The sequence below is a fragment of the Acipenser ruthenus genome, chromosome 25 (assembly GCF_902713425.1).
Source record: "Acipenser ruthenus chromosome 25, fAciRut3.2 maternal haplotype, whole genome shotgun sequence".
In the NCBI taxonomy this organism is placed as follows: Eukaryota; Metazoa; Chordata; class Actinopteri; order Acipenseriformes; family Acipenseridae; genus Acipenser; species Acipenser ruthenus.
The window spans coordinates 16,401,139-16,413,838 of NC_081213.1; the positions used below are offsets into that span (position 1 = coordinate 16,401,139).

The following is a 12,700-nucleotide window of genomic DNA, read 5'->3' on the forward strand; positions in this document are numbered from 1 at the left end:
TAATACGAGGGGGCTGTTGCTGTACATTTCAGTGGAGACACAGTAGTGAGGATATGGAATGGGGTACCTAGTCATGTTGTTGAAGCAGAATCACTTGGATCCTTATGACCCAACTTGACGTTACCAGTTAAAAAGAAGTCTCTTGTAACTTCTTTGAAATGGACTAGCATTCAATGCAAAGGAAATCTGCAGTTGGGAATACAACCTTGAACTGCAGAACTTATATCAGCAAAACACGGGTTTGCCAATGAATTATACTGTTAGGGAAATATATTTTGTTTTATAAATTCCTTCAACTCCCTCATACAGCTGTTTTAGAACAAGACGAGACACAGTTACATTATGGCTAACATGCACCTGAAGCAAAGCTGTCTGTTTATTTGTATTAGCTACTCACCATGATCATGTGTGAACGCCAGTATGGAATGTTCTGTGAACTTCTTCGCCAAATTGGTGTAGCCTCCACAGTGCTCCCCTGCACCGTGTGCGATGAAGACAAGTGCCCTGAAATCAGGCCAAAGCAAGATAAGTTAGGTGCTGTAAACACTGTCTGCTGAGCACCTGGGCCATCTTCCCCTGCAGGAATTTCAATCCAGGTACTGCGGTTCAGTGGTGACAACAGGGATTGTACAGGCTGGTTCAAAATACAGTTTTCAGTGGGAAATGTTTGATTATTTAACTAAATCAACATCCCTACTGTAAGACACATAGTCAAACCATATAAACAATACAAAATAACTACATTTATTAAACCATATTTTACTGTAACTATTGGTAACTAATAACTAGCACACTCACGCAGCGCGTCCCAAAAATGATCTACCAATTTAATTAGTTCAATGTATTTATTCAAAGTAAAACAGTGTTCGTAAAGTGCACAGACTTCCGTGGGAGCGCAATACTTTTACCATATAGCTGTGGTTCACGCACCTGTATTACACTGCATAAGTGCCTGTTTTGTTAAGCACAGCAGTGCAACTTTATCAGTTAAGTGTAAATAACTGCTAGTTGACGTCAATCGAAACTATCTCTCATTTCATGTGAAGGTAAGCCAAACCCTGGATGAGGGGCTGGCCTGTGGGCGGGCAGTGGCACCCAAGCATTCCCCCGTGTGGAGGCTGCCTGCAAAAGGATGGGGGGGGGGGGGGTTACAGCAGCACCTCCGTGTCGTATCTCATACAAGCTTTTAACAACTGCTGAACCGTTGTGGGTTTGGATCACAGATTTTTGAATGCATGAACAAAAACATGAATAATCTTTTCATCCGTTAATGTCACCACCTTTAAATGCCTAAGAAGCAACCTGTGATGCCAGCTTTGTACAGCTTTTTAATTTAAATCCCCAAAAGCCTGTAGGCATCTGTCTCTCTTCTGCTGTGCCTGTACTCACTATAAAATGTGGAAAAGGATACAAGTTCTACCAGGTATTCTTTGAATCTACAACATGGAAGGTATGGAAGCTAACAGAACTAGCACTTCATGCTGTAACCTAATTTCACAGCTACTGTGTAATACGCAATGCACGGACTATGTGGCAATACACGTCCCCCTTTTTCAAAGCCACCCTCCTGAGTAGTGACTGGCTGCCTGCCACTGCCACACAGCTGGAGGGTTATCAGACTGTTCAGGTTCAGCAGATCGCTTTAATCATTCAGTGGCCAGCAGAAACTGTTTACCCAAAGCAACACTTGAATGAACAGCTTGCACCCTGGGGAAACAACTTCAATCATGTTTATTCTCCATCTGACTCGTCAAGCACCTGTGGTTTTAGTGGCACAAAATGCAGTTTTAATTAAATGAAAGGTCAGAATTTCAGTACATCTTATCATGTGTATACATGTGGTCCTGATCACAGGACATACAGCAGAGTTTGAAAGTTGTTTAATAGCAGTTCCTGAGTTCAAAGAGTTAATACGTCACGTGTAGGATGTCTCTTATTGTAAAACACTTCCACTGTTGGAGCAGACACCCTACAGACAACACATTCACTTACATTTGAGCACAGCAGGCAAAAATGTCACCCTCTGAATGTCCGTCTGCTATTGGTTTAAAAGTGATTGACAATACCTTGACACCATTAATGACACCTTCTTGAGACCAAGCGAACACCAACCACTGGATAAAACAAAGACAGCTACACAGTACTGAGTCTGGCCAGAAGCTGACAGCAATGATATAGAGACCATCCTCAATTTGCCGCTAAAGTACAAGCAAAAGTTACTTAAGTATAGTAGAAAAAGAACACACATCTTTGCCATATTAACACTTTGTAAGGATTTTTGTAAAAATGAATCTGAAATTCATTCATATCTGGTAATATTTTGAGAGTAACCAATGTATTGCCAAAATATTACCTTTACTGTATATATAAAAACATTTACAGACTACAGCATCATGAACTGGAAAGACAGGTCACCCCACCTACCTATACAGCAGCTAATGACAGCAAAACCGAGAAGTGTGCTACAGTACGTGACTCAGAGCTTTCATTCCAGCCACCATTATTAAACTAAGCATTTCCACAGATGAATAGCTACAGGTTCATGAATATGAATCGAGTAATACTAATGCTGTTGACATACCAACTGGGCATAAACTAGTTCACTGTTGTACAAACAAATTGAATGTACAGTATTACATAGGCAGGTCAAAGCACAAGATAACCAACTATTTCATACACTGTTTGACTGTAAAATCTCATCTATATACTTACTCTTTCCACACTGGCTATCTTCTCAGTGCACATGTGTGTGTTTCTGCACAGATAACATACATCACGGAAATATGGGGTTGTCGGTACTGATGTAAAAGTGAAATCACACCGATGTATCTCCAATTATATTTGTTTTTTTTCCCCCTTAGGAATTTGTGCAGTAACTTGCATCGTGACATTTCTGCTCATTTAATCTATATTGAAATATTCCTGTGTATATCTGTGTACAATTGGAAGCTTTCTAGCACTAATCACCCTTAGATCTCATTGCTCTGCAGGCTTTAGACACCCTGAATTACTGCACTAGGCTTGTTTGTATTACACTTGGGCAATAGGTTCTGTCCCTCTGAGGGGTGGTGTCCCATGGCTCAAGCCTCACCTCATCTCTGGTTAAGGGTGGCTTTGTCAGGACAGAGGTGGACCACTAAACCAAATCACACCATACATTAACTCTACCTAAGCACCCACTACATTCATCAAGTGATTGCACGGACTATAACACGTATACAATGACTTAACAATGGTTACATTTCTGTATGATCCAACAAAAAGCGAAATAGGACTAGGGCTCTTCATGAGTTATGAAGATTTGAGGGGACTACATTTATTTCAGCTACTAGGAACCGGGTGAGCACAGATAGGTAGAATGGCCTCTTCTCATTTCTATACTTTATGTTATTAATTTCTGTTTCACATGTACACGTGCTACAGCTTCTTTGTGGTTTTCATCTGTTTCTCCAGTAATCACCTGTGAGAAATATTAACAGACCCTCAAAGTGGTGTTGTGTAATTGTGGCGGTTCGTACTGTTTACCACAGGCGAGATAACAAGCATGATGTTTCTTGCTTCTTAGTAGAATTATCAAAAATGAAACTGAAGAGAAGGCAATTGAGTATCTGGTATCTGGGGAGAGAAGCTAGCTCTGGATCATTATTTACAAAACCTTTTCTCTTGTGATGCTGTGCAAACAGTGGATAATAACTGTGATTTAGAATGAGACCAGCAATCCCAAGCTAACTTAATAATCAGTGAAGAGACATTTAGATAACTGTATTTAAATGCATTATTCAGTACTGTAAGTCATATCCCCATTGGAACCTATTAGCAGAGACTACACTTATAATTGTGCTGAGAGTGTAGATCTGGCACACTCAGAATATCGATGACAAAGCATTAAAAATGTTTAAACCACAGTTCTATATAAACAGATGAAATTCATTAATATCAGTTTTGGGTCTCTTATTTTAGATGTAATGACTTGTAATATGCTTCCCTCACAGGACTGACACAGCAAAGAGTGTGCAAGAAATACACTCAACTTGATTAGAGGTTACCACTGAAGACTTATAAACATACACAACAATGCAAGGAGGTGCAGCAACTCTGTAGCCTGTCATGGTTTTCAACCAGTCTCCACATAGCTCCCAGTGCACATTTGTGTAAGATCTCAATATCACCACCCGGTTTGGCACAATTTGTCAGCAGGCGTTTAGGTCAGGATTGAGGTGTGCCTACTCACCATCCCCCCCAAAAAAGAGGAATAAACGAAGGTCAGTGGGTATCATTCGAGCCCAACAAAGACCGGTGACTTTGCATAGCCAGTGAGTGTATGACTCACCCAGCACACCATGCAGCTGTGCTTGTACCAGGGGAGCCACTCAGGGACCTCTTATGTTAGATTCTGTCAGTGAATTATTTGGAGAGCCCTTGAAAGAAGATTTAACATTATACTAATGTTATCTATTCTAGGTCATCTCTACACCCACATGCGTCAATTACGACAATGGTTATACATGTTTGTCATTGTGATGCGTGAGTTACCCAGTACCACGCCTATCTGACCCTCTTCTCCATCACAAGGGGTTTGTATCCTCAACCACAGATGGAGGAAACACCTCACCTGGATTTGGAGCTGAAAGGACCCTTTTCAGTTTGTATTTGAAAGTACTGCATTTCTTTCTTCTTCATTCCACAACTGCCTAGACATAATTCAGGATTGCAGTATAATCTTTATAATTCATTCTAATTTTAGAACGGAATGCACTTCAGGATGATTGTTACTGTATGACTGGCAATATGTCAGGGTGATCTTTTCCCATGTGACTAATGGCAGTCTGCCATTAGTACAATACCTGTTTAACAACAGCGTTTGTTTCCTGTTCTGTGACAGTCTGTGCCAGCATTTGTCTGTCTCAGCTAAATTCATACTAAAAGGAGTTTTGACATTTAAAACTTAATACAAAGCATCTACTATGAAACTATGCAGCAGAAAACGTTAAGTGTAGCAGTGACATATACTAGACACAGTTATTCTCCCTGATGACACGGCTTTTTAAAAATATAATTGGGTGTTGTGGTTTTGATTAGATTAAATACAATGACAATGACGCAACAAAAACAGGCTATTCACCCTTTGGTTATAATGCAAGCATTAAATTATGTTTCTGGTTTCAAGGTCAAAGTAACCATGTAAAACAGGAGACAGCTTAAAGAAATGACTTTGAACAGTTTAATGCTGCTCATGAAACTGCCTTGTACATCAATCTTTTTAGTGAACAAAAATGATGTCTACCCCTATCGATCAGCTTCCTGTTTCATATAGTCACAGCTGTAGATACGAACTATAGCCTTGCACACTGCAAGTGCCAAGAAGATGGGGTCACTGCTTGTTCCATTACCAACTGTCTCCCTGATGTATTACATTGTCTCTCCAAATGTCTGTCTTTGCTTATGACATATGCTTTTTGGTTTGTTTTCACACCTAATAATATGTTGTGCTGTATCAGGAAGAACAGTCAGTAATGCACACATAATTATATCGATACGGACTGCTTAAAAATGATTTCCATTACACGAGAGTAGATGTTAAAACTTCATGCTGATTTGAACTCGGCTCTCGCCAAGATAAGCACCAACTAAGACGTAGCTTTACAGTAAACTAATGTGATCCATATGTGTCTCCATCCATTTACGTTTCCTTCCATATGGTGATGTAGATATCCTTCTGTCTGGTGTTAATGGCTGAAGTGTAATGCTGGCTCCAGGGATCAGCTTATTTTGCCTCCCTGGCGCATCAGCACACACAACGGCTGCGATGCTGGCTCCGGGGATCAACCAAAGTGCGGCCTCCCCAGCGCATCAGCATGACAACCGTCTGGATTGAGCTAAGTAGGGTACATCTCTGGGGTTTTCAAGTGGGCACCTTCCATCCTCAGTGTTTCGTCGACTAGCCCACGACACCTCAAGAGGGCTCGACGGTGATTCTGGCGTCCCAGCATCACCCCCCTCCGTCCCCCACTCAACTCAGCCCAGCTTACTTACCTGTCCCCAGCCAGAATCTTTCCGTCTCAACCACAGCCAGTTGCTGCTCCTCTCTGCTGCTTCAGATAAGTTCTTCACTGTGCGACGCAACTCTTGGCCACTGAATCCGACGTCTCTGAGAAACCGGGTTGTAGAGTGTGCCACAAATCCTCGACAACCCACTTCCACTGGGTAAACCCGAACTCTCCATCCTCGCTGTTCCGCTTCAGTGGCTAGTTGAGCATACCGCAGTTTCTTCCTCTCATACGCCTCATCTACAGCATCCTCCCATGGCACTGTTAACTCTACCAGGTGAACAAGGCGTGCTGATCCAGACCACAAGACAATATCTGGTCGAAGGTTAGTGGTGGCAATCTCAGGTGGAAAAATCTGCCAGCATTTTCCAGTCTCTAGCAGCTTCCAGTTGTCCTGGGCGAGGATTGGTTTTAACACCTTTTCTTGGTGGTTGCTCTCCTGGGCGGAGGAATGTTGTCTTTTGTGTGTAATGTTTTGATGGAACAGGTGACAACTTATTGGTCATGTTACGCTTGTCTTCCAATGCTAAGGCCAAACATCGCAGCACCTGGTCATGGCGCCAAGTAAACCGTCCTTGGCTAAGAGCCACCTTACATCCTGTCAAAATGTGCCTTAATGTTGCAGGTGATGAACACAAAGGACATGAGGGATCCTCTCCTACCCAGAGGTTTAGGTTCTGTGGTGATGGGAGAACATCATATGTTGACCTGATGAGGAAACTGATCCTGCTCTGTTCCATTGACCATAGGTCTTTCCAGCCAATCTTGCGTTGTTCCACACTCTCCCATCTCATCCATTCTCCCTGCTTGGCCTGGGAAATGGCCTTTATACACCTCATCCTCTCCTCCTGCTTTTGCACCTCGTTGACTACCAGCTTCCTCCTTTGAGCTGGGGCCGCCTTGTGCCATGTAGGAGGAGTTGAACTGAAACCAAGACCCCCTCTTCCATGCTGAACTTGCCCCATGATATCACCAATTCGAAGGGCAGCCTTTGCATCTTCCACAGCTTTCTTTGCCGCCCACTTTCTTCCAGTTTTCAACACAGGTGCTGCCTCCCTTACGCATTTATCGCGTGACTCTACTAAAGTCATTTCCAGTCTGACCTTGGCGCACTTAAACTCCTCGGTTAGAGCAGAGACTGGTAGCTGCAGTATTCCTTTACCATAAAGTCCCACTCTGCTGAGGCAGCGTGGAACTCCCAACCATTTCCTGATGTATGAACTGATTAAAGCTTCCAGCTTCTCTACTGTTGTCAAAGAAACCTCGTACACAGTCAGTGGCCACAGCAACCTCGGCAGTAGACCAAACTGAAAGCACCAGAGTTTTAGTTTACCTGGTAGAGCGCAGCTGTCTATGCTCTTCAACCCTTCCACTGCTTGTTGTCTAACTTCTCCCACACTGTGTCCTTTAGATCCCCGTCGTACCATCTCCCAAGACTCTTCACTGGCTTCTCAGACACTGTTGGTATTGCCTCACCATTAATGAAGAATGTTTTATCTACTACTTTGCCTTTAATTATAGAGATGCTCCTTGATTTAGTGGGCTTGAATTGCATTCGTGCCCATTCAATGTTATTGGTTAATTTGCCCAATAATCGATTAGTGCAGGCTACTGTTGTAGTCATGGTTGTCATGTCATCCATGTATGCTCGAATTGGTGGTAGTCGCATTCCAGAAGCCAAGCGCTCTCCTCCTACTACCCATTTTGATGCCCTAATGATTACTTCCATTGCCATGGTAAAAGCCAGTGGAGAAATGGTGCATCCTGCCATTATTCCAACCTCTAGGCATTGCCATGTAGTGCTGAATTCTGAAGTTGAAAAACTGAATTGCAAATCTCCAAAATAGGCTTTCACTAAATTTGTTATTGTCATCGGTACACTGAAAAAATCAAATGCTGCCCAAAGTAGTTCATGTGCCACTGAACCATATGCATTAGCCAAATCCAGGAATGTCACATGGAGCTCCTTCCTCTCCTTTTTAGCTGATTGAATTTGTTGCCAGATCACATTGATGTGTTCTAAGCAACCTGGGAAACCTGGAATGCCTGCTTTTTGTATTGAAGTGTCAATGAAGCAGTTCTTTAATAGGTAAGCTGACAATCTCTGAGCAATAATGCTGAAGAAAATCTTGCCTTCTACGTTTAATAGGGAAATGGGACGAAACTGACTGATGCTTGTAGAATCTTTTTCTTTAGGTATAAAGACTCCACCTGCTCGGCGCCATGCTCTTGGTACAACCTGTTTTTCCCATGCCACTTTCATCAATTTCCACAGAATTCGTAGAACTCCTGAAGCACTCTTGTACACTCTGTACAGAACTCCATTAGGCCCTGGAGATGATGAAGCCCTTGCTTTTTTCACAGCTTGCTCTATTTCTTTCCACTTAGGTGCACAGTCCTCCATTTGGTATTCTGGTGGATTGATAGGTGGGATGTCTGACGGAATTGACATAGGCTCCTGCCTTTTTGAATCTGTATGTGTTTCCTCCAAATATCTCTCCAGCTCAACCTTAGATGCTTTTAGTGTGCCATTCTTCTCACTGGTGAATAACTTCTTTACAAATTTGAATGGGTCTTTATAACAGTTAGCTCTCGCACGCTCCTTCTTTTTGTAGCGTTTCCGTAGGCGCTCAGCTCTGCGCAATGTTGCAAGCTTATCTTTTATGACCCTTTGTAAGAGATTGAGTCCCTCCTTCTGACTTTGTTCTGCTCTTCTCCATTGGTTCCTCAGCTGTCTCCTTTCTCTAACTAAGCGTTCAATCTCTTGCTGCCGTCTAGACTTTCCAGGAATAGTTTGTACTTTTTCCTTCCTTTTTTCAACTCCAAACCTCTCACTTCCATATGCGTAGATGATGTCCCCAAATTTATCCAGCTTCTTTTCAACTGTTCCACTTAATCTTTCCAATGCAACGCAGAGATCTGTGTTTACTGTGTCCCATGCAGTTTTCTCACAAGCTCTTGGCCATTTAGGAGCTTGTGAGAAAACTGCATGGGACACAGTATGGGATTATTTTAAAAATCAAACAAATAAGATGATGAGACTATGATGAGCACAACATTTTCTCGATTGCTTGCTATGATCCGCTCTGATTTGTTTTCTATCAGATCTGCTCAAATGCCCCTTGGTGCTCAAAACGCTGCAGTAAGAAAGCTAAAAGTAAAACGTGTTTGAAAGCCTTAGTAAATGCACTTCACATTTACTTAAGCAATACACTTTTTTAAGCAATAAACCAAGGCTACTACCATTCTTGGAAATGTACAGGTCAGTAAACTAACACAATGAATACAACTGTTTCCCAACTTGGAATGGGTATCTCCAAATGTTTCCCATAGTTAAAGCATAACAAAGTGTACAAAAGCACAGTAAAGCAATGGTAAGAATTGCAAAGCCCAGGGCGGTATGGTAATGCATATTAATAAACATGGCAAACCAGAATGAACTAGAGTACATGTATAATGAAACTGTGGGAAACTGCAAAAGTAACGTGCTGTACTCCAGCTTTTCCAATCAGGAAAGCCACACAAACTGAGGCACAAGTCGAGTGGCTTGTTGTTAGCACAAAACACTTAGTTGACCAATTTAGCCTTTTTATTAATGACCTTCAATGTTATCTAAACTGGGGAAGATTAAAGAAACTGCATTAGCTGATGAAGACTAATTCTGACCAAACTAGAATTATGTATCGCCTGGCAGTCCAGAGATCTTTCCTGTAGTATAAACAGAGAGTCTCTACTTTACAGGAAATTAAAAATCTGTTCAATTAGAAATCACGTCATAACCAAATGTTTGATCTGGACCATAAAGCTAGACTGAAGTGGTCATTTATTCATTATAAATGAAATGGAAAACAGAAAAGAGCCTCAGTGTTTACTGATAGCTGAACAGGAAGCAGGGCCTAGTCAAACGGTATTTGTTTATGTTTTATGCAGATTAGGTTTTTTCAAATCACAGTGTTCCTTTATTATGAAATCATAAAACAATGGTCCAACACAATAATCTAAAAGCTAAGCACTCATTGCTAATGTTGACTAGATTTTGGCCTGCCTTGTAATTCTAAAACATTGTGTGACTGTAAATAATTATGAAATTGTTAGTGATGATCCTGGCATATATCAACAGTATGTAAAGAATAGTACAGAATAAGAATTAGCAATGAAATGTTTAATCGCAATTTGACATACGGGCGGATGTACACACACACACACACACACATACATATATATATATATATATATATATATATATATATATATATATATATATATATATATATATATATATATATATATATAGATATAGATATAGATATAGATATAGATATAGATATAGATATATATATGTGGTCCAGTGGTTAAAGAAAAGGGCTTGTAACCTGAAGGTACCCGGTTCAAATCCCACCTCAACCACTGACTCATTGTGTGACCCTGAGCAAGTCACTTAACCTCCTTGTGCTCCGTCTTTCGGGTGAGACGTAATTGTAAGTGACTCTGCAGCTGATGCATAGTTCACACACCCTAGTCTCTGTAAGTCGCCTTGGATAAAGGCGTCTGCTAAATAAAAACAAACATATATATATATATATATATATATATATATATATATATATATATATATATATATATATATATATATGTGTTGCAATTGTACTACTGTCCCAAATGTGACAATGCTGAGAATATTCAAAGGGAATACAGAGACCGACATTGGAAACTTTCCTTAATCCCGTCTCCTCTTAACCGGATTAAAGGATTTAGTAAAATACAGATCAAGCAATTAGTTGCATTTTGTTTGTAGGAATTCAGAAAATCTCATTTTAGAAATAATATCATCAAACAGTAAGGGGCTAGCGTTTAACTGACAGGTTTATGAGTTCTCTCTTGAATCGCTCTTCAAATAGGTAATCTTGTTTGCATAATTAATCCAGACTGTTCCCTGGTAGGTCCAGCAATTCAACCAGCATTTTTTTAAATCAATTCCACATGCTTGTAAAAAATGCTGTTGGCACCAAGTTCCCCAAAAGCACTAATCTTGAAATAATGTAGGCTTGGGAATGCTTCAGTCCTGATGCTATGATTGCCTGAGCTATTGAAGGTTCTGCATTAGAGCTTTAGATAGCAGATTCTATTCCACCTTCCACATGGAGACCTAGTGTACTTTTTCATGGCTCCTGAAATGTCTTATTTTTAAATAATGACCTAGTTACTTTATTTAAACTTAAGTCTGATACATTTCTCGTAATTTACTACATTTATTTTAGTGTTTATATAGTTCTCATCTTACCTTTCATGCATCAGGCTTGCATTAGAATCTTGGGCATGGTTACCGATGAGTTCTGGCTTGTGATTGGCTGGTCTGATATATTACATTTCTTGGAAACCTGTGTGTGCCAGGCGGTGCTATGTTATGAATACTTGTGAGACAATGTAATAGTTCTTGAACTTCAAACAACACACGCTTGGATGATCTCCTTTTGTCTTCATATTTATTTTACAGAGGAAATTCCACGAATTGCAGGTCTACTGACAACACAAACATTTACTAACTGATACAGGGAAACAGCAGCTCTGAACTCTGGGTTCTATTACTGAACCTCAATGTTACTGTATGTGTCAAAAAGCAAGCACAGGGTCTAAACTAGTGGTTTTACTGGGCGACAAAAGACGTGATGAAATCTACACTCGTTTTCACTCTGAACACCATGGCCCTTTCCCCAGTTCACATACACTGTATACATTAACCCTTTCTAGGCTGGGGTTGCTTTTTCAGTTTGATTACATAACCAGGCTTTTCAATATACATTAGGCAGCATTTGTTGTAAAAATTTGGTTGAAAAGCCTGTGACATTAGTCTGATGTGCAGCAACAAATCCGAACATTCAGTTCAGTTGTAATGAGAACGTATACATTAACATGACAACACAGAGTTCGGGGGAGAGGCCGACAAGATTTCAGCCAGCCAGGAAATCCTGCACACAGAACTGGTCAGAAACGTGGGCAATTTCCATTCAGTGTCAAGAAATATACAGTGGCACACGCCAGACACAAAAATGTAAGCTTCAACTACCAAATGGGGGATAAAACTAGAACAGGAACACCAAGAGAAAGCCCTTGTAATAGAGTGTGCAGGGAAGCAATCCATAAGGCAAACAGAATACAAATCCAAGGAGGGGATTGGAGTATAGTCTAATTCTGCTCATCACAGTACCAAAGGGACATTGTGGCCCTGGAGAGAGTCCAGACTAATCCCAGGTCTTAAAGGAATGAGCTATGAAGAAAGACTCAAAGAACTGTTACAAAAGTTAACCCTAACCAATACTTTAAGTGCAGAACAGAAACCAGGACTAGAGGAGGCAGTTGGAAATTAAGTGGAGATAGATTTAGGACAGAGGGAAGGACACACAGAGAGTGGGGAGTGTATGGGATGGGCCACCTAGTCATGTTGTTGAGGCTGAATCACTTGGCTCCTTTAAGACCCAACTTGACAAAGTTTTGAGATCAATCAGCTACTGGGAACCGGATGAGCTTAGATGGGCCGAATGGCCTCTCCTTATGTTCCTTTTATGTTCTATAGTAACCTGGTACAGTAAGGGCCACATCATTGTGTAAATACAGAGAAAATCATGAGGATTAATAGGGACTATTGGTATTGTGCT

The 12,700-nt window shown here is 41.0% G+C and overlaps 1 protein-coding gene across 2 annotated transcripts in view; it reads right to left on the minus strand.

Moving 5' to 3' along the window:
• The window catches only part of LOC131701484 (monoglyceride lipase-like), a 79,442-nt gene that overhangs the window by 63,127 nt on the left and 3,615 nt on the right, over window positions 1–12,700 (minus strand). For both annotated transcript variants that reach the window (XR_009308820.1, XM_058999423.1), the window contains exon 3: window positions 398–504. Coding sequence is in view for 1 of the 2 variants with exons in the window: in XM_058999423.1 (XP_058855406.1) it covers window positions 398–504 (107 nt within the window). In the remaining variant the exon portion in view is untranslated. The remainder of the gene's footprint in view (window positions 1–397; window positions 505–12,700) is intronic.